The sequence below is a fragment of the Arvicanthis niloticus genome, chromosome 7 (genome assembly GCF_011762505.2).
Source record: "Arvicanthis niloticus isolate mArvNil1 chromosome 7, mArvNil1.pat.X, whole genome shotgun sequence".
In the NCBI taxonomy this organism is placed as follows: domain Eukaryota; kingdom Metazoa; phylum Chordata; class Mammalia; order Rodentia; family Muridae; genus Arvicanthis; species Arvicanthis niloticus.
The window spans coordinates 88,724,687-88,743,064 of record NC_047664.1 but is presented as its reverse complement, the minus strand read 5'-3'; the positions used below and the strand labels follow the sequence as shown (position 1 = coordinate 88,743,064).

General features: G+C 38.8%; 1 protein-coding gene across 1 annotated transcript; it reads right to left on the bottom strand.

Moving 5' to 3' along the window:
• Positions 1-499: 499 nt before the first annotated feature.
• Npffr2 (neuropeptide FF receptor 2) lies at positions 500-17,746 on the bottom strand. Its single transcript, XM_034509360.2, has 3 exons — positions 17,419-17,746; positions 14,113-14,212; positions 500-9,488 (listed from the first exon to the last, which is right to left on the bottom strand). The coding sequence occupies exons 1-3, from the start codon at positions 17,744-17,746 to the stop codon at positions 8,663-8,665; spliced, it is 1,254 nt and encodes a 417-aa protein (XP_034365251.1). The 3' UTR covers positions 500-8,662.
• Between the last annotated feature and the right edge of the window lie 632 nt (positions 17,747-18,378).

Here is an 18,378-nt window from a genome sequence, read left to right as displayed (position 1 = left end):
GCTACAACATAATTTTCCAAATACATTTTAAATCTTAAATTTTTTTTCAGTAAAATGGAATCCATATAATAATTACTAAAGGAAAATGCTAAGTAATATAATTCTTGGTAAAGTGTTTCACCTGAAATCTTACTCACATTCATTATATTTTGGACTTTGGGGAGTAAATAAAAGTAGTGGGGTCCCAGAGATAAGTCAGTATCTAAGTACTTGCTGTCCTCGCAGAGGACATGATTTTCATCCCAGCACCCACATCAGACCCCTCACATCAAGTATAACTCCTGTTCCAAGGGATCTGATTCCTGCTTTAAGTTTTCTCAGACACTGAACACGCATCGCACATATCCAGACAGGAAAGCACAGACAAATACACGTGAATAAAAATAAGTGGAGGAACCTTCTTAAGGCCTTCACTACCATGGCATATTTATTCGTCAGAAACACTTCATAAAAAAAAAAAAAAACAGAAATTTTTATTTGGAAAGTATTTTTATTTATATCCATTCTTATTCACAATCAGGTATCTCAATTTTTATCTAAGGTGCAATAAGTATATTAGAGTATCATTTTGAAATTGATTTGGAAAAATAGACTTGACCAACCAAAATATATGGTATGTGAGGCACATTACTGACATGACAAGAAGACTAAACATTGTCCAGTGCTTTATGGCATAGACGTCATCTGTGAACACATGCTCTTATATTTTTTACACATGAACACACTAATGCTTCGAGAGGCTAATCCCCTCACACATAACCATGCATCTAGCAATGGACAACATACCCTGAATTTGATGGAGAGAGTAAGTTCCTTACACAATTATGCAGTTGGCAGCAACCTTGCAATCTTGAATTTGATGGGGAGACTGAGTCTCTCACACATAGACATGCAGCTGGTAACAAGCAATGAATCCCTGTTTTTATGGAAATGTTGAGTCTTTTATGCAACCAAGTAGCTAGCAATGAAGGGCAAATCCTGAATTTGTGATTTGTACAACCTCCGAATTTTCCAAAATCATCACGATATGGTTCTGTTTTACCATTGTTACTTTTTGACAGTTCCTTAACTGATCTCTTTAGAGTTTTACGTGAAGGACCAACAAAACCATCAAGTAAGCACACTAATAACACAGTTCTCAAAAATACCCTCTGCCTACTGGCTAGCACAAACTAAGCCCTTCAGCCCTCAGTAACTGTAAAAGCCCTCTGATGAATGTCCAAGTTCATTGTTGATAATGTGTTTCTCAAAGCAGGATAGAATCTTGCTAAACTGTGCCACTGTGTACCAAAGATCTTCTTTCCTCCAATTAACAGTAACAGTTCTTTATTTCCTTCTGAGCCTCTAGTAGTAGTATGCTTCTTATAACCAGATTTTTTTTTTTAACCAAGTAACATTTTATGGCAATGTTCCAAGGTGATACATAATATTGTCTCTACTATGGTGGCCATTCCCTTCTGCTCCATCCCACATAGAATTGATAGTATTTCTATTGTGGATGTAACAAATTTCCACTAGTTTGGTGACTTAATGAATGCATAATTTCACTAACATGTAGGTTTTAAATCCAACAAAGATTTGAGTGGGCTAAATTCAGGAAATTTATAAGGCTCTTTTCCTTTCTGGAAACCCCGGAAAAACACACGTCCTTGCTGTGGTCACTAGAACTGGAATGTGCCTCACAGGCTCATACATTTACACACTTAGTCCCTAGTTGATGAAGTGTTTGGAAGGATTAGGAGGTATGGCTGGCCCTGTTGGAGACCAAATTCTTCTGCCTGCTTGAGATTTAGCTTCCCCTTCTCCAACACTGCTACAGTGGCCTCTGAATGCCTAGCTGAATGATTTTAAAAATCATTTCCTTTTGGTGGACTTGTCCAAGCAGCATATTCTATAGTTCTGTTTTCTTTTGAAATGAATGTATTTCCAATGGGTTTTTATTTCTATAGGCTGGAGCTTCCCACAAGTGGAGTCTTGTTCTCCAAACATGCTCTTATCTTTATTTGAAGTACAAAGTTTCCAAATAGTGGTACTCTTAAAACATCCATAGATATTTCTTCGTATCTACTTTGTCCACAACTTGACCTCTTTTACTTATTAATTTGAGATGAAGCCTCCCTATGGAGCTTAGGTGGTCTGGAGCTCACGATGTAGCTAATCATGAGCCTGACCTCATGACAATCTGCCTGCCTCAGCTTTCCAAATCTAGTAAGCACATTCCTCATTTACCAAATGTACCTTTCCCACACCATCCTGTTCTGCTTTCTGTGCTAGATTCTCACTATGCACATGGCCAGTAGCACTGCAAAACAACTAGACCAGGACTTGTTTGAGTGTTATTTTGAGGGTCACAGAAAGGAGCTGTTGGGAGCTGACTTTAGTAGAAAGCGGCTGGATCAACTTTGCAGCCATCTGGAACCATATACCCTGATGAAAGACTTGGTTTTCAAAAGCCTATAACAGCTGAAGCACACTCTGATAAATATATTGTTTATCCCACATAGCTTGTTTTGCTGTTTAGTGACCTCAGCTGTATGGTGCACGTGGTAAAGTGTTTTCACCTGTGTTCTCCTGCTTGTGTATATAAATACCTCAGAATTCCCTTCATAAGAGAGACTTGAGAGAGAGACTTGAGGGAGACATGAGAAAATAGAAGAGACTGAATCACACCCTGTCTTGTCTCCATTCTTTGCGTCTCCTGCCCCAAGAGCCACACTCTCTCTTGATCAGAGCACTTAGCCCCAAAAGCGTTGAGGCAAAGTGTTGAGGCAGAGTGTGGGCCTCAACAAGGAGCCACATTGATGGGCATAGTGGGACACCCACGTCTTCTAACAGAGTTCCCAATACAGTCCTGTTCCCCTCAGAAACCTCTTAGTCACAGTTTGTCTGCACTTCCCTCAGCATTCTGGTCTTTCAAGTTTTCATCAAAATGACTCTGCTCTCAACATTCTAGGCATTTTCTAGTCCATAGCTTCCGTAAGGAGCAGAGGAAGCCCTGGGTGTGTGGAGTCCTGCAAGAATGTATATTTGACGTGGACATGGCCCTTTTCAGGACTCCAGGGCTCAAACCCATGAGACATTTGCCAAAGCTAGACAGTTGCTTATATGTAGTAAGCTCAAGAAGGGTCATAAAATTCTCCTTGGAGGGGTTCTGAGTATCCATGAACAACTGATCATGTTTTTTGTACAACTAATCAGTGTGCATAAAACTGATAACTGCAGCTTCCTTTGTTTGTAGCCAGAGACTGCTTGCCTACAGTCTCTCCTACCTAGACTAGTCAACCCCATGTAGAGGTTCTAGGTTGGAGCTGTTAGAGAAGCCCACCTGATCCTGGCTTCACTGTGCCTGTATTTATGTGTCTATGCTGTCTTCCTTCCCTCCATATCCATAGTCGGAGTTTCAGGATCTAAGATACACATGGCAAGCTTCAAGCTGTTCCATATGCCCCCTAAATACCAGTTCCAAAGGTTTAAAACCACACAGGCATGTTTATCATAAAACTTACCCCACTTCTCAGTACCATTTTGTGCACCACATGCCTTTCTCATCATTGTGATTAAAGTACCTAATGTAGCATCTTAAGATAAACAAGGCTTATTTTGGCTCACAGTTCCAAAGGTTACAGTTCATCATGGTAGGAAAGACATGACACCTAGAAATGCTTAGTCCATAGTAGCAGGACCTTGCTGCAGTGTTCGTTGACACCTTGTTGCATCAGGCAGCAGAGAGCATGGGGCAAGAAGCAGACATGGATACCATCTTCAAGGCTTCTTCCCAGTGACCTATTTCTGCTACACAGCAGAACCTGAAAACTCTCTAAACTTAACAAGACATCATACACAGCTTTATAAGACCAAGTATTCAAACACATGAGCCTGTGGGAAACATTAACCACTCAAACCATAATTCATGAGGTAATACATTCTCACCAAACAGATTAGAAAGAAAAGTTTTCTAGAAATTGCAATAATTGAGAGTATAGGTGAACAAATTGTCTTATACCACAGATGCATATAAAGTGTTTCTAAAGAGTTAAATGGCATTTTATAATGAACATTAAAACATTAAGAAATGCATTTTAGCCAAGCAATTTCATTTCTTCTTGGTCATTCTGAAATGCTGCAATATTCTCATTGTTATGAGATTTTTACATAATTACACACTTTACAAATAAGACTTTGGTGACATTTCCAACTACAGAGATGCTTAGTAAATAATGAAATGGCAGTGAAATATTTTGGAAACCCTTAAACAACATAGAACCAAATCTCTGATACATTTAACTAATAACACAGGTATAAAACATATGTCACAGAATCACATCCTTATTAGTGAAAGCATGCACATGCCCCAAAGTGACAGAACAGTGATTGCTGCATGAAAGTAGCATAAGGAGTGACTTTCATTTTACTTAATTTGCATTTCAGAATTACCTAATACTTCTATTGCATTCTGGGTTTCTTTCGACAATGGAAAATAAAATATGGCTTGTACCATAATTAATAAACAAAAATCATAAGGTATTTGTAACTATTCAATTTATTTCTCAACAAATATTTATCATTCATCTATTGTGTGCCAAATACTCTCTTAAAGACTGGAAATAAAATAAGTTATGAGATAAAAATCTTAACCTTACATTTACTGTTTGGTAGAGCATACAGATACTACACAAGTATGTAAGTGAGATTTTAAGTCAATTAGAGATAATGAGATTTACAATAGAAGAAATGAGCAGGTGAGATTTGAGCTGAGTCCTGCAGGAAGAGAAGGAGCCAGTGTGTGAAGGGAAATGGGCCGAGTGCATCCTGCAGAAAATAGGAGAGGAAGCCAGGATCAGAGGAGGACTCGGGAGGAGAGAGAGGAGCTAGCCCGGCAGCCAGTACGATGCGTGATGGTTTCCAGAAGAGGTCAAGGAGATGATAAGGACAGAAAAAGTAAAGACATGCAAGTGTTTGTAAACACTTATATTTTTCCAAGTTAAAACCGTCAACAATGATAAAAAATAAACTGTGATGTTTCTGCTGCCATAAAGTGATACTGCCTTTAAAAAACTAAACTAAAAAAAAAAAAAAATTCTTTCTGCTATGGAGGACTGATATCACTAAAACACAAAAGGTACAAAGAAACAAATGGAAAGACAAAACTAACTCAGGAAGTGGGTCAAAGAGTGAGAAGAAGAAACATAAGTTATTTAGGAACAAAGAGCAATGTTCGGCTGCACTGGCTAGTAAGCAGAGCAGTGAACTCAGCGGTGTGCTCACTTCTTAGGGTAGCAAAGATGAGGAAAGCAAGTGTGTGTGTGCTGAGGCCGCTCTGAGACAGCCGTGCAAGAGAGCAAGCTGGGCACAGATAACTTCCCGACCATAGTAAAAGCCGAAAGTGTTCCAAGTGTGTCTGCCTCGCCACTTCCTCTATTGCAATGTCCACCTTGTCATCCCTCAACGGTGTCAGGTATCTGCTGCTGACGGACTTGCTGAGCCTAGAGCTAGTTAGAATAAGTTTTTAAACCAGTGGTTTTTCTTTATGAGAGGAAAGACATACATAACTTATTCTGTTCTGTAAATTCTACAAAATTCCACAAATAAAAGCTGTTCATTGTACAACCAAAGGAATAGCTATTGAAAAATAGTTATTGACGAGTTCAAAACAAACTCACTATAACACAGAGATGAGTTAATATTGGGGTAAAATGTTAAAAATTCTTTTGAATTATATATATTGACTTCTCAGCTGTTTTTGAGATTTTAGGAACATGGGCTGTAGAGATAGTTCAGTAGTTAAGAGCACTCTCTGTTTCCCACTGAACCTGAGTTTCGCTCCCATCACCTACCTCAGGTAGATTGCATTAACTGCAGCTTCATGGATCTGTGAACCTCTTCTGCTCTCCATGTCAACACTATATGCATGTCTCGTGCCCTTCATATATATGTATATACATATATATGTATATATATGTATATATATATATATATATATATATATATATTCAAGCATATACATATTTTTAGAAAAAGATTTGAGGAAATAACTTATAACTCATTGCTGCCCTCTGAAAAATGGAGACACCATATACCTCAGAGTACTTTGTGAGGTTTAAAGTATATTTTGAAAACTGCTTTACACGATATTAACATTATTGTATTATTATGTCATAGTTTTATAAGTATAAAATAATCAAAATAGCAGTGGTTCCCCCATAGCAAGTGATAACCACTCTGCTTTTTATTTTACAAGCTTGTCTCCCATCACTTGTTAGTCACAGAATAGCAAATGCACAGAACCACTGTGATTGAAGTCTTGCAGATGGAAAAAAAAATAGCTATAGAAAATGTATTTTCCTGAAGTCTTACCCTGACAGATGTAATCATGCCCTGCTATGATTTCATAATGGAAACAGTACATTTGTTTGGGCATTTTAGTGTTCTCCATCCTTCCCTTTGCTGCTCCCATTTACTCTGAGCTGGACATCACCAATGTGCTGGAATGAAGATGGAATTGCCTGCACTAAGAATGCAGACAGACTTCCTGAGGGGGCCCTCTCAGACAGATGTTAAAGAATGGTCACACAGGAAGTTGAAACCGGAAAAAAATAGAAAAAAAAAAAAAGCACAAAACAATCTAGGTTGAGCCTAGATTCTACTTAAGGAAGACGATTCTGCCAACTGTAGGAAGAGCTGAAAGTGCCAAGACCAGGACATAATTTAGCAGTGAGTACCACAGCCATTAAGGAGAAGCCAATGAGGAAACATAGCTGTGGACATACAGGAAGATGGGAGCTGAGGGCTTTGGAAGTGTCCTGAGTACCAGCCAGCCAAATGTCCATCCAGGTCACAAGCAGCAAGGCATAGTCCCTGGTGAATAATTTGTAATGTTCAATTTCACCAACCATAAGCAGAACATCAATAATTCAAGAAGAAAGGGAGAAATTCCTAACCTAAAGGTTCAAAGGATTGGCTACCCTGATAGCAGAAAGGAACATGCCATAACTCAGTTCAGATCAAACTTCAATAATTATCTCTTGCTGACCTGTTGAAAACCTTTCAACTTGAACTGTAGCCATGTAAGGACATGCTATTTCAATACCAGAATTTATTTTCATTTGACAAGCAAACTATTTTGTTGCAATACCCCACTTTCTGGCGACCTATCTTACCCCAGATGAGCTTGCCCCTTGAAATAATTACTCTGTGTGATGGTGACATGGTTATCAAATCTATGTGTGACATTTTCAATTACTGGTTCCAGTAGGAAGTTTGGAAAAGGGTCCTTGCTCTACCTATATGCCAGGGAACTCTCAGGATAACAGCTGAGCAGCTCTGATGTCCCTTTTAAAAGAGAAATTTAAAAGAAGTGGCTCCCTGCTACCTGCTCTACCATGTAAGGATTTTGTCTTTTTGCTTGAACATTCTTTTAAAATGAAGATCTCAACCCTATGAAAATATTAAGAAGCCAACAGTCATTGCTTTTAAGAACTTTCTTAGATGTATTTAATTTTTATGTGTATAAGATGTTTGCCTGCCTGCGTATATCTGCCCCAAACCTGTGCCTGGTATCTGGAAAAGTCAGGAGAGGGTTTAGATACCCTGGGGTTTAGGTAATGGATGGTTGTAAACCACTACCAGGTGGGGAATGGTAGTCAGCCTACAAAAGCTACACATGGGCTTGGCCACTGAGTCATTGCTCAAGCCCCAGCAGTAACTTCTACTGAGTATTATGATTTCTTTAACTTCATAGTTTTTAAAGAAAAAACTTTTAAATTATAAGAAATACAATTTTCCTTCCTTGGTACTGCAGTTCTAGCATATAAAGTGAAGTGTCAGGGCCATTCTTACTGATGGGCTTGCAGCATCTTGCTTTAAGAGTCACCCAGATTGATTGACAGGAACGAGAAATCAATAACAAAGACTTCAGGTAATGCAATAGTTTTCTTCAAAGGCAGAACCCATTTCAAAGCAGAGCACATTAATTTCAAATGCTAAATCAATTATAATTGACAAAATGTACTTCCATGCAAAGTATCTCCAGCACAACTTAGAGAGATGTGTGTTCCTCTCAACCAGTGGTTCTCAAACTTCCTAGGGCTGGGACCCTTTAATACAGTTCATCGTGTTATGGTGACCCCAATCATTGAATCATTTTCATTGCAACTTCATAACTGTAATTTTGCTACTGTTGTGAGTGTAATGTAAATATATATGTGTTTTCTGATGGCCTTAGGTGACCCCCGTGAAAGGGTCACTTGATCTCCCAAGTGGTTGTGAACTACAAGTTGAGAGCCATTGTTCCAGATAGATAGATGATGGATGACAGAAGGAAAGATGGATGGACAGAGAGACAGGCAGATAAAATGACAGACTTACAAAAAACAAACACAGGTGCTTGATTTACTTGACTCATATAAAATAAATTGTTAAAATGGGAATGGTCAGACATTTGAAACATTTCAGGCAAACATGAAAGTCACTGACTATTTCATGTACCATAAGGCTGGTTAGAAAGATCACTTGCATACTTTTATTTTTGACAAACAGGGCTCTCAGTAAATGTTTCCATCAGAATATAAGAAACGCAAAGCCACAACAAGCAACAGCATTTAAAGACATATCCACACTCATATACTTTATAACATCGGACAGAACTGGGGTCCACACTATCTTTTTAAGCCTCAGTACTGTTAGTAGCTTCTCCCATTTCCTCCATCAAGGATTCCTGTGTGGGATTGTCTACACTTTTTCCACATCCCAAATTTTCCCCACCTGGGTTTTGAGACGCAGGTTCCTGGACCAGCAGGACAGAGGTGTTTATGACCATGTTGCGCTTAGCTCTCAGGGCACAGGCTTCCTGGGGTTTGGCTTTCTTTTGGCAGATCTGGAAAGCATCTTGGAAACCACTGCGGAAATTTTCGTTAAAGAAACCATAAATGATGGGGTTGACACTGCTGTTGCAGAAGGCGAGCCAGTGGGCGAAAGGGTAGACATAGATGTTGATGATACGCAGTTGGTTAGGAGATAGGTCTGCATAGTCTGAGAGCATCATCAGGGTCCACAGGGGAAGCCAGGAAAGGATGAAAAGGAGGGCTACAGTCAGTAGCATCTTGATGACCTTCTGTTTCTTCTTGGATATGTGCCACTGCTCCGGGCGATGCTTGCCTGTGCAGTGTGCTGAAGTCTTGAAGAGGGAAGCCCCGATCCTTGCATACATGATAACAATGAGGGAGAGTGGAGCCAGATAGATGGTGGCAAAGAGCACTGTGGTATAGACCCTCCTCATTTCCTGTCTTGGCCAGTCCTCCCGACACCAGTAGACTGTGCTGGTTTTATTGTGGGAGCTGAGTCTCACACGGTAGTATTTTTCTTCTTGCACATGTAACATTATTGCAGATGGAGTTATAATAGTGATGGCCAGGCCCCAGATGATCACAATCGTGACAAAAGCTGTCTTGACAGTGAGCTTTGGCTTAAAGGGGTAGACTACACACCGGAATCTGCAAGGAGAGGTACAGATCAGTGAGGCACTACGTCAACAAGTGTGAGGACATACGTCTACATTTTCTTCGAAAACACAGAAAGTTAGCACGTGTGGTAATGCAGCGTGGCACCCCGACTTATGTAACTGACAGAAGATAAGTTTTAATTCAAAGTAAAATGAATGCTGTTTCATTTCATGTGATCTCATGAATGCAAATAGCCACTGAGATGCTATTCATGAGAAAAGGTAGTAATTGTATCACATTGGAATATATTGAATATATTAAATATTTTCTATTCATCTATAGACAGCCCCTTAGAACTTGGCCATAGACTTAGTCCCATGGGCTTGCATGAGATGTTCTTTTAAATATTACAAATTAAAATATGAAGATGTGGATTTAGGAAACACTACAATCTTGTTCATTGTTATGCATTATTTCAACCCAAGCATTTGGATTTCAGAACAGTAGGTTCAGTAGACAGCCAGATCTACTGTACTGCGGGAGAGACCTCATCAGTAGCAATCCATGAACCAATTCCCCCTCAGGTTCTTAATGTTCCCACTATTTCATTTCTGTTCTTGGCCATGGAATGTGTTCTGGCTAGTAGACATTAACAAGAATGTACATCAGGGCTGTCCTTTTGGATGCTTCTTCTGAAAATGGAGCTTCCAGGTTCCAAGAAACTTAAATTGGATGAGAAGCACATGGGGAAAGGCCCTGGGGGAACATTAGGTACATCAATCTCAATTTAATTCAGAGTAACACTGCGGTGTGAGTGATCTAGGGTGCAGGAGACTGAGAACAGTGCTCACTCAGCCCACAGAATCACAAGAGTAATAAATTATTAACGTCTTATACCAAAAGGTGGTTTTAGATATTTCACAATCATATGGCTCTGAGAAGCACCATTATGAAATCTGATGAAGACTTCTTCTCTATTCCTGGTTGAGCATGGTGATTCAAAATCTGTTAAGGAATTTTACCTCTTTTTGTTGAGGACCGCACTAGTCCCACGTTGGGGTGGCCAAAAAATGTCTCGGCCTGAGCAAAATGTTGAGGCCCGGGCCGACCCACGTTTGGGCGGCCACTGTATCCAGGCCCAAGCTGCCGCTCCGGTCTTTAGGTCGGGGGTTCAGCAAGAGCGAGGGTGACGGCAGATTCTACCTAATGTCTGAGATTCGTCTCTGATGATCCCTTGTATTCTCTGATCTCCGTCTATATTCTCTGATCTCTGGTTCTATCTTCTATAGTCTGATTCTAAGCCACGCCTCTAAGTTACACCTTTAATCATGCCCTTAGGTCTTGTCTCTAACTCTGATCTCTATACTTCTAAGTATACTATTAAGTCACACACCTTTAATCTCACACACCTTTAATCTCAAGGTATCTAAACCAAGACTATCCGAGTGTTCTCAGCTGTTGTAGGCTATTGTAATTTAAATCTCATGTCAGGGTATATGGCTCAAGATGGCTGCAAAGCTGATAGCCGCTTTCTGCTAAAAGTCGGCCCCCAACAGCTTTTATTATTGTGATTCTTATTATTTTTGGATGTGCATTATAATGAATTGTAATATGTATTTACTCTTATGCAACATTGTCATCACCTGTTAAATATACGTCTTGTTTCTGTGAAATTCTAAAGCAGATTTCATTACTTGGCAGACAGCTATGCAGATAAAGGAAGTAATGGCTGAATAGAAACTCCAAATTAACTTCTGTGACACATTGTAACTAAACAATGATATGATAAGACTCTGTTGCTGAAGATACCACATATCTTACATGCAAGATACAGAGAAATGAAACTAGAATTGAGCTGGAAGCTTTCTCCCTTCGAGCTAGCTTATGTAGTGCCAGATGGTGCTCTGCAGGGTGCCAGAGGGTGTTAGGACATAAACTTCTTAATCAGCTGTGAACATTATTAACCAGTCTGCCAGGCAAGATGTGCTCATTGGGAAAATAATGACACAGTTGTTAGGGGTGAAACAGTTCCCCTCTGGATCTGACTCTGAGTCTGCTCCACAGATGGAACCCTTGCTTAGTATTCTACACCAAGTCAAAAACCCTGAGTCAAGAGGTTGCAGGTCCGAGGGAGGAACCTATTGCTGCTTAGATAAAGTGAAATAGCACCAAGCATCCTTTTGGATACCTTTATTTACAACCACTGACAATGGCTATGTTCAACCTTAACTTTAGAGAAGGCCGTCTTCAGAAAATGTTGATGAATGCAGATAGTCATAGCTGCACAGGGTTCTAAGAATAATTGGTAGTTGAAGACTCAGACCTAAGAAGACCTTTGCTCTATGCCCTTCAGGCTCAGGAGAAAAAAGGCTGTGAAATGCCATCCTCAAAGCATGATATGGTGACAGCAATCATGAGCTCACAGCAGCTATATCTAGTAGTATTGGACCTGTACAAGTTTGGCCCATCTAGCAGTGAGCTGTGGATGGAAAAGGGGTTCATGGGGCCATATGACTTACTGATGAATATATTCTATTAGCACATTCTGGAAGTGGTGAGAGTTGGCATCCACTGTGTACCCACTGGTGAGCCCACAAGACTCTAAGATAATTGCAAAGTCATGGTCACATAAACTGTCTTATCAAAATCTATGAGACACACAAAAAAAATAGCATGTCATAAGTATGGGAAAGAGATTTGTAGAAAAGAAGGAAGGGATGCTGGTAGTGGTGGGAGCAGAGATAAGAGAGGCTATGAGAGAGAGTCATCAGAATAGATCACATACATGTATGAAATTGTCAAATATTAAAATGTAGTAATAAGAGTGATAATTTGATATTATTATGTAATGTTGATACCTTCTCCAGATTGTTAGAAATAAAACAAATGAAACTAAAGTTATAACTGTGAAAAAAACTCAAACATATGTTGTCTTAAGAGTTTCTATTGCCATGATAAAGATGATGACCTAGACAGGGTATGGTGGTACATGCCTTTAACTCAGCACTCAAAATTCAGTGGCAGATGGAGCTCTAAGACTAGCCTGGTCTACAAAGTTAATTTTAGTCCAGCCGAGGCTATCCACTGAAACCCTGTCTTAAAAACAAACAAACAAACAAACAAACCACAGCAGACAAAAGATCGCAACCAAAATCAAATTGGGAGGAAAGATTTATTTCACCTTATAATTCTCAGGACACACTCCATTACTGAGGGAATTCAGGACAAGAACCCTGGAGGCAGACACCATACTAGCTTGAACAACTTTTTTTCTTAATCATTCCAGGACTATCTACTCAGGGATAGTACCACCCACAATGACCTGCACCCCCACACACATATTAATCAAGAACCCCCTCACACAGACTTGCCCACAGGCTGGATGTATGGAGGCTTTTTTTTTCAGTTGAAGTTCCTTCCTCTCAGATGACTCTAGCTTGTTAGCTTGGTTAAGGTTGACAAAACACTACACGGGGATACATGTAAAATATACAATCAAAAAGCCAATAACCTGCTGCAGATCAAGGCACTGTGCCATGCAAAAGAATAAAACAACTTTGCATTCATTTATCAAGTTACCTCACTAAATTTTCAAGCACAAAAAGTGGAAGAAAATGCATGATGTCCTTTAGGGTCATCGTTCTTCAGAACAAACAAATGTTATTTCTCTTCTCTACAGCATTCTGCCTCACAGCAAACATTAAAGCTGAAGCTGCAGTCCTCTTGGCAGCTTTCCATGCTCATTTACCTTCCTGTTTGCAGAGACATTCTGAAGTTGCTAGCTACCCCTCCTGCATATGTATTTCTGCTTTTTTAGCATTAGTCTGTATCCGCAATGTTTCAAATTTCACATACTATGTGCATCTCTGGGCAATCTCTCAGGCAGTATATGGTTTTGAAATGTATCCAAATTGAATTATTGACTTATGCAGTCTGGCTTCATTCATTTTAATCTCTCTAATATTACTAAAAAAAAATCATAAATTGCCTGATTGTAAACTCATTTACCTTCAAAAATAAAGAGAGCCAATGCTTTTTACATTTTTTTCCAGTGTTACGCCACAAATATTGCTCAAAGAATTTAAGGACATTTAAGTACCAACTGTGAGTGGAAGTAAATTTTTTAAACTTCAGATTGAAGTAGAAATACAAATGATAGTACAGCTTCCATTCACTGTAGAGATTCCCTAATTCATGTATAACATTCACTTGTAGGACACCCTTGTTGTAAATGTGTTTTGTGAAAAAACTGTGATGTTTATTTTGACTGAGCACACACACGAAAATCATGTATCTCTTACCAAAAACATGATGTGCTTCGTAACAACAAACATGGAAGATCCACCTGCCCTTGTTAATATACTTTTTGCAAAGAGGAAAAACAATGTGTCAGTGACTCTAAAAGTAAATACCCACTTGATTCATATTCACTAGCTGTAACTGCATGGAAAATATTAAATTTTAAGAACTGAAAATTACATGTAATTATATGAATTGTGCAATTTGTTACAAATATTCAGTGAAGCAATGATTTTGGGATCGTGCCCTTTAATTGTTGTAATACAAGCAGGTATATAGTTGTATGAGTATATTCAGTACCATTTAGTAGTGGTGACAAGATGTAGGAACTAAGTCATCACCTCTTTCTGGGTCTCATGGTTTGGAGCTGACTTACCTGTCTACGGCTATTGCAACCAAGGTGAAGACGGAAGCCGCAACTGATATCCCTTGCACTAGGCCACTGATCTTGCACATGCTGCTTCCGAACGGCCATCCTGGATGGGGGATAGAGTAGACTTTGAGGATTATTTTACCTCACTGTACAGCAAATATTAACAAAAGGCAAGAAATGAAAGCAGATGTAGAATAATGTACCCCAGTGCTTTCAATAATTTCTCCACACAGAACACACTTGCTCATCGCAGCATCTACAATGCAAGACTTATGCAGTAATGTTTACATCGTGGGTACTATAAAGAAGTACTTTGCTCCTGATACTGTATTTAATCCCCTGGAAAAGATTCTAAACAGTCTGTTCTCTAAGTTGTGGCATCTCTACATAAGGTAAAAACCACAACTATATACCTTGCTCCAGCCAGCTTAAAAATATTTAAACCTAGGTAAGTTTCCAGAGTGCACACCACCAAACTTTATGTTGTGATGATTTAAACCAGTGGTTTCAACCTTCCTAATGCTGCAACCCTTTAATACAGTTGCTTATGCTATGGTGATCCAACCATAAAATTATTCCCATCGCTACTTCAGAACTGCAATTTTGTTATTGTTGTGAATTATAATATAAATATCTGTTATTTCCAATGGTCTTAGGTGACACCTATGAAAAAATTATTTGACCCTGCAGGGGGTTGCTATCCACAGGTTGAGAAACGTTGTTTTAAATGACTAACATAGCAATGATATTAATTTACTAATTTGGAAATACACTGCATAAATTGTGAGGAACTGGGAATTACATGTGATACAGATGCGCACAGTGCATGACTAGCGTGACAGTGACATCAGAATAGTGGAAACTTCTTGGCATGAATGACAGTCAGATATTGCAGTTACTACCTAAACCTCAGTGACTAGGGCAGTTCTCAGAGAAATCAATAAAGCTATCTGGCCTTCTGAATATTCATTTGGTATTAAAAAAAAAATAGCTTCTCCTAAACACTGGGTTTTAGATCTTAAAAGTCCATTTTATTTAAAAAAAAAAACCCTGTAGTTTCTCAAAAAAACAATTACTCATATCTAATCTCTATTAGCACAAATGAGTGTATTTTAACAGCAGCCGTATTTGAATTTGCCTTTTCTGATTGTTTCACTTTGCTTTCAGAGACAAGGTCTCACCATCTCCTTCAGGTTGGCCTCAAACTCACATCTCCCTACTTCAGCCTCCCAGGCAGTTTAGATTATAAAATTAGATTCCTCAGTGAGTCTATTGAACACGTAGAGATCCTCACTAAATGGTCTTTAATACTAAGGAAGCCTCAAATATAAATTAAAGAGAACATAAGAAAGGACTATGTAACAGAAAACTCACACAAAAACAGAATAAAGATGTTACCAATAATCCCCAAAATATAAAATGATAGTAGAGTTACATACAGAAAACAAACAAAAATAGGGCCAAGTAATTTAAGACAATAAAAGAGAAGAACTCAAATGAAGGTTGAGAAAACCCTTTCTGCCCACAGTGTTCCAGTTTGACTCAAGGGCTCTACATAGGCCAGGCAAGCATGCTGACACTGAGCAACATACTTAGCTCTTGGATTAAAATAAAGGCTTATTATAATTTTAAAGTCAAGAATATGAGGGTGTCTGTGTACATACTGGTGAGTCCAGGTGCCCACAGATGCTATAAGAGGGCATCTGATCTCCTGGAAGCTAGATTCATAGACAGTTTTGAGCCAACCAACAAGGGATGCTGGGAACTAAAACTAGGTCCTCTGCAACTGCTCTTAACCATTAAGCAATCTGTCTAGTCTCAAATCCTTGAATTTTGGGCACAGTGGCTTCATGTAGACCACACTGAACCTTAACTTGCAGTCCCCCTGCCTGGATTGCTAATATGTTGATCTTATAGGTATATACCCTCCCACACACACACCTTTGAAAAACAAGACACATACATTGAATGAGACATAATGAAAAGGGCTCCCCTGACCTCTTCCTTGTGAAGAACACATCCAAAGAAGGGAAAAGACCTTGCCAAGAAAATTCTCTAGGATGAAGCACATTTGTTTTCAGATTGAAAGGAGTAGTTTTTATCCAGTGCAATAAATAAACCATACAAAAGCAGCTTCCAACCCTAATTTTGTAGAGTTCAGAACACTGGGGGATAAAGAAAACTCAAAAAGCTCTCAGGATGAAAAATGTACAACTTAAATGAAAGACAGCAAGAGTGAAATATTTCAACAGTAACTCAAACATTTCCAAGAAGTAATAAGAGAGCAATCCCTTTAAAATTCTGAGAGGAAAAATGTCTGGCCCAGAATTGTTCACATAGCTAACTATACTCAAGTGTGAAAGTGAAGGAAAGACATTTATGGACGTGTAAGTTCTCAGAAGTGTTTCACCACAATGTGCTATTTCTTAGGAAGGAATAAAGTAGAACAAAATTGTGCATCCAGAAAACAGAGGACCAAAGACAAAAAGATGTGGAAAGCCCTGAGATTTCATTAGTGGGGTGAGCTAACAATCACCAAGGTAGTCCTAGCCCAGGCCAATAGATGGTGAAGCATGTGAATCCATGCTTGCGTTTGTGTGGTGTAAGTGGATCACCAAATTGAAATTTCTGTGTTATGCAGCTGAGAAACAAAATTACATTAGTTGCATGTTACTTAGATATATTACCAAAAAGAGAGAGAGAGAGAGAGAGAGAGAGAGAGAGAGAGAGAGAGAGAGAGAGAGAAGATTCTGCAAGTGGCTAACCATTGGGAAGCAAAATCAAGGGCACAGTGAGGTGATTTATATGCAAAATAGTAAAGTAATCATTTAATTTAAAATAAGTATGACAGAAAACTGAGGCTCATGAGCAGATATGCACTTCTATATAGCTTGTCCTACTTTGGATAACTCTGATATGCTGAGATGATTTAATTATTTTTGTACATAGATAGGAATGTGAATATATCAAATGTTGACTCTCAATTAATACCACAGTACTAAATCAACACTCTGAATGAACACCTTACCGGGATTAGGAAATACACTGCCCTGCACCTCTAAATGTAAAGTGGTACCAGAGAAGTGATAACCTGGGCCCGGACATGTCAGAGAGAAGTTCTTATCCTCAAACCCATACATCTATTTGTTTATTACATGTTTTGTTTAGAAATGTTCATCTTATGAAGACAGATACTTGGAACACTTCCAGGAACTCAATAAGTATCTATCAATGAATGTATGAGTCCACTCTGACTCTAGGTATGTGTTTTCTCAGATCATCTTTGTTACAGCATACAAGTCAACGTACCTGCTATGATGTTGTCCAGCAATGTGATAGGCATACAGAATATTCCAACCAGTAAATCACTTATTGCAAGATTTAAGATGAAGAAATTTGTGACTGTGTGCATGTGTCTATTCCTTATCACAATAAAGCAAACGACAGAATTTCCCACCATGCACAGGAAAAAGATGAGGAAGTAGGAGCTAATGAAGACAGCTGCCACTTGGGGCTGGTGGAGATAGTAGTTCACGTATGTGATGTTGATATCTGAGTACCAGTGACGCTGGGTGTCATTGCCACTCCAGATGCGATTCCAGCCTTCTGAAGAGTTTGAGTCCCATTTTTCACTCATGGTGGACCTTAACAAAGGAGAGGCAGGAAAAAAAAGATTAATGAAATATCGGTAGAACATAACGTCTATGTTTAATTTTAATAAGAGAAACATTTTCTCAATATCACTGAATTTTAATGAGCTCTCAGTAATCCATCCGTTTTACATGGACCTGAATTATAAATATGGATCTGTCTTATTAGGATTTTAACTGGAAGCATTTCAAATTACTCCTTTGTGCCATGCATAACAAACATGACGGTGGATTCTCTGGTATACTTTATATTTCACTTCTGAACATAGTTTATCTGTCAAAACCCAGTTGTCCTTGTAAGACAGGTGGACATCAGAAGAGCCTCTATGTTGTCTAGTAATCTGACGAGATTATCTCTAAGTGTTTTAAAAATGCAGTCACCTTTGTATTCCAATTATTAGACAAAGTTATAAAAATTAAACTCCTATATTCACATTTAAGAGTAATGCTAGGAACTTTATGTTGATAGATGTAAATTTAAGTGGATTAACTACTAAGCCGATAGGATGACACTTTGAAAACCTTTGAGACATTAGTGACTCTCACAATCTCTTCTGGACATTTGGCAACTATACATGTATTACTGGGTGAGATACATTTGTCCTGCAAATATTACAGT

Bases quoted from the DNA above. Each gene is read 5' to 3' on its own strand.
- Npffr2 (XM_034509360.2), bottom strand. From the start codon at position 17,746: ATGAGTGAAAAATGGGACTCAAACTCTTCAGAAGGCTGGAATCGCATC. The intron at 14,213-17,418 runs GTACGTTGACTT...TCCCCCATCCAG, and splicing joins GCTGGACAACATCATAGCAG to GATGGCCGTTCGGAAGCAGC. The intron at 9,489-14,112 runs GTAAGTCAGCTC...CTCTCCTTGCAG, and splicing joins GTTGCAATAGCCGTAGACAG to ATTCCGGTGTGTAGTCTACC.